The sequence below is a fragment of the Salvelinus alpinus genome, chromosome 15, assembly GCF_045679555.1.
Source record: "Salvelinus alpinus chromosome 15, SLU_Salpinus.1, whole genome shotgun sequence".
Classification (NCBI taxonomy): domain Eukaryota; kingdom Metazoa; phylum Chordata; class Actinopteri; order Salmoniformes; family Salmonidae; genus Salvelinus; species Salvelinus alpinus.
In genome coordinates, this window is record NC_092100.1 from 26169421 (window position 1) to 26173343 (window position 3923).

Below are 3923 nucleotides of genomic sequence, written 5' to 3' on the forward strand. Positions count from 1 at the left end.
GGTCTCTTCACAATCCCCAAGTCAAGAACAGACTATGGGAGGTGCACAGTACTACATAGAGCCATGACTACATGGAACTATATTCTACATCAGGTAACTGATGCAAACAGTAGAATCAGATTTTTTAAAACAGGTAAAAATAGACCTTATAGAACAACAGGGATTGTGAAGAGACACACACAGGCACAGACACACATACACATGATAAGACACGCACATACACATGGATGTTGTATTGTAAATATGTGATAGTGGTGTAGTGGCCTGAGGGAACAAACTAAATGTTTTGGGTAAAGTGTTATGAAATGTAATGTCATGAAATATTTTTAATTGTATATAACTGCTTTAATGTTGCAGGACCCCAGGAAGAGTAGCTGCTGCCTTGGCAGGGATCCTTAAGAAATACAAATACAAATACACAGTCATTTTTTTCATTAATTAAATAACAAAAAAAGTGCAAATTGTAGCCACTTATATCCCTTCATAGTTTGTTTGTTTAAGCATGACCATCATCCACATAGGCCTACCTAATTTTTGACCAAATGTTTTGTGTCAGCACTTGGGGGGGGTCACCCCACATGTAATCAGTTACTCAACAGTAACTTTGTAAAACAATGTGTAATTTTGTAATTTGGGTGAACTATCCCTTTAAAATAAAATGGTTAAAGTTATTTTCCTTTTATACACTTTGTTTTTATTTCAAGTAACCCACAGCAACTCCCAGAAAGAACTTGGCCGTGTTTGCTTGTTCTCTCTGTGTGAGCAATTTTCAGCGTCAAGGGTGGACGTGATATTTCAAACATCAGATCAGTGCGTTTATGTATTGGGTGCCCGGAAATTTTTCCAAATAAACACAGCTTGATTCAACTTGGGTGGGCAGACTTATCAACAGACTAATTCTATAAACAAATGTGGGAATAACCAAGAACACCATTGGCTGGTAGGCCTACGCAGGGGACACGCGGTGAGAGAGCTGGGGCTTTCAGCAATGAAATTTTAATTAATGTGGGTGGGCTGAGAACACAACCAGTGTTTATGATAGACAATTTATTTTCCAATGAAAAGTCAACATAAAACATGTTAAACAATTATTTAACATTGTTTGACTCATGAGGCAGAGACACTGTGGGATCCCATCATTCCAAGAGCAGCTCTCCCCACGAGCTGAAGTTCCTTGGGAAGCAGATAGCGCTCCAGCATCATGAGCCTTTACCACAGCCGAGTCCTTGGAGTGCCACCCTCGGCGCTCAATTTCCCCAATTCGTCCCTGATTTACTTGTATGGAGGCGACGGCGGTACCATTCTTCCCGCTTTGGGCTTCGTCCCAACTCGGCAGGAATCTCTGCAAAAACCTCCGTACAGTTACATTGCACTTATCGCTATGGCCATCAAGAGCGCACCAGACAAGCGCGCAACGCTGAGCGGCATTTACCAGTTCATAATGGACGGCTTCCCCTTTTACCATGACAACAAGCAGGGCTGGCAGAACTCAATACGCCACAACCTCTCTCTAAACGACTGTTTCATCAAGGTACCGAGAGAGAAGGGCCGTACCGGGAAAGGAAGCTACTGGACTTTGGACACCAAATGTCTAGACATGTTTGAGAACGGGAACTATAGACGGAGGAAGAGAAAACTAAAGGGCCAAGAGACTGCAGAGTCCAAAACTACTCACAAGAGGAAAAGAGGTCCAGTATCCACGAACCCGTCAGGATCTAACGTTCCAGCTGATGCTCACCTGAGGAGGATGGGTAGGCCTATGTCAGCTGGAGATTGGGCTGTGGTGGGCACGGAGGTGGAACAACAACATAGACATTTTGAGAAACGTAGTTCAGATTTAAAACATGTTCTTGGTGAGTTCAACAATGTTGGGATGCAGCAAAGTGGGTCTGTCCATGGCCAAAAATGTAATGTGCAGAATCAAATCCAAACTGAATCCATGCAGGACATGTATGGCACACAATCAACTGACGCGCGACACGGTCCAAGGTGCATACCCGTTCAGGAGCACAGGGTCTGTTTGGACACAGCTCATCTGTCAGGAGCGCCTTCCCTCCATGCGAGTGAAGCAGACAACACTAGACTAGCCTTTGATGGGAGGGAGAATGGTCCTCCTATCCTGTCCGGTTGCACGGAGAACTTGAACTCATCTATGCTGTGTAGAACAATGGAAATTATACCCACTGTCCCTAGCAGAGCAACGGACAAATCCAAAGGTTTTAGCATAGACAGTATCTTATCAAAAAAGGGAAACCAAATGCACAAAAGCAGCTTTGGTGTAACAACAGAGACAGGCTTGTACCCCCAAAGTCACCAATTCAAGCTGATGGGATTCCCGCTTTGCCCTTACTTATCGCTCACGTGCCCTGAGAAAGTTCTACATTTTAAATAGGCAGAGTGTAAAGCTAAAAAAAATAGGAAACATCTGAATAATAATATAATGGGAACATCTCAAAAATAAATAAAATATATTGCAAGATATTACGCGCGAGTGTCACCATTTTGGTACAGTGGGAAGAGAGAATATGACTTCGACAAGTATCTTTTTCAGGCACCAATAAAGACTGTGATTAAAAAATGATTGTGATTATGGTTATTATAGGCTAACTTCTCTCCCGAAGTGCAGCTGTGCATAAAATACCATTGCAGGTCCTCTTTCAGTTGATTTATCGCCATGAGAGAACAGTTAATAAAAGCCCAAGAGTGTACGGATGTTGTTTTAGTAAATGTAAATGTTTAGGAAAACTATGGTTTATATGTAGGAGCTCTGAGCTTGTCATCTGAGTGCCTGCCATTTGACTGTTGTGTGTGTTATATTCTGTGCTGCTTCTCAGATGTTGAATTTAGATGTTAAAGTGGAAATAGTTTTTTAGAAGTTAGTTGAAAAAAACTTCTGTAAATTATTATTATTTTTTCCATATTGAACGTAAAATAAAAGTGTAATAAACAAAAAAAATACATTGCAAGTCAGCTTGATTTTATTCCATGAAAATAGACATAAGTAAATTGAAAAGAAAGGACAGTACAAAGTAACACATTCAATCTTAGCCTATTAAACTTAAAGATCATTACAGTCATGTACTCTTTATTATAAACTGGGTGGTTCGAGCCCTGAATGCTGATTTGTTGAAAGCCATGGTATATCAGACCATATACCACAGGTCAGGTATGACAAAACATGTATTTTTACAGCTTTAATCGCCTCAGGACACCTGTATCCAGGCACTCCGCGTTGCGTTGTGCTTAAGAACAGCTTTTCGCTGTGTTATATTGGCCATATACCACACCACCTCGGGCCTTGTTGCTTAAATATAGTCCTGCAGCTGGTTTTCAATGTTCTTCCTCATAAACAGATTTACACCTTGGAATAATAAACCAAAATTCTGAAGGGAAAAGTGAAACATTTTTAATAACCCTGCACTGCATACTACATCAGGATTAGAGCTATGGGCACTAGTAAACATGCATTTGTTTATCAGTTAAACAAATTCCCCATTGCAAAAAGTGCTGTTAACACAAATACTGAATCAATCAGAGCATTGCCATCTGTTTCCTTGAGGCCACATTTGATTTACAGTGAATTAAAGTTGTTATGGTATTGAACTGTAAAGTTTCATACTGTATAAATAAGCAGTGGTAGGGGTTTCTATGTCACCTGCATGAAATCAGAGCATTATTGACAACATAATCATGAAATATCTGACAAAAAAACTCAGACTTCTAAATATAGCTTACATTTATATTCCTCTGAAACCTTCACTGTATACTTTGAGAGTGGAAATCAGGAATGCATGTAGAAATAAATAAACTTCCCAACATTTGAGGAGAGGAACTCACAATCACAAGAATTTCCTGTGTATAGGATTATTTTGGTCAGATGTGTAAATAAAACCTCATGCTGAAAACCTCAGAGGAGAAAAAGA

At 40.2% G+C, this 3923-nt stretch overlaps 1 protein-coding gene across 1 annotated transcript; it reads left to right on the top strand.

The window, feature by feature from the left end:
• Positions 1-1140: 1140 nt before the first annotated feature.
• On the top strand, positions 1141-2931 carry LOC139539827 (uncharacterized). The gene has a single exon (XM_071343155.1). It carries the CDS (start codon positions 1202-1204, stop codon positions 2390-2392), a length of 1191 nt encoding a protein of 396 aa, XP_071199256.1. The 5' UTR covers positions 1141-1201; the 3' UTR covers positions 2393-2931.
• Positions 2932-3923: the final 992 nt, after the last annotated feature.

Coding starts and splice junctions, on each gene's coding strand:
- LOC139539827 (XM_071343155.1), top strand. CDS start 1,202: ATGAGCCTTTACCACAGCCGAGTCCTTGGAGTGCCACCCTCGGCGCTC.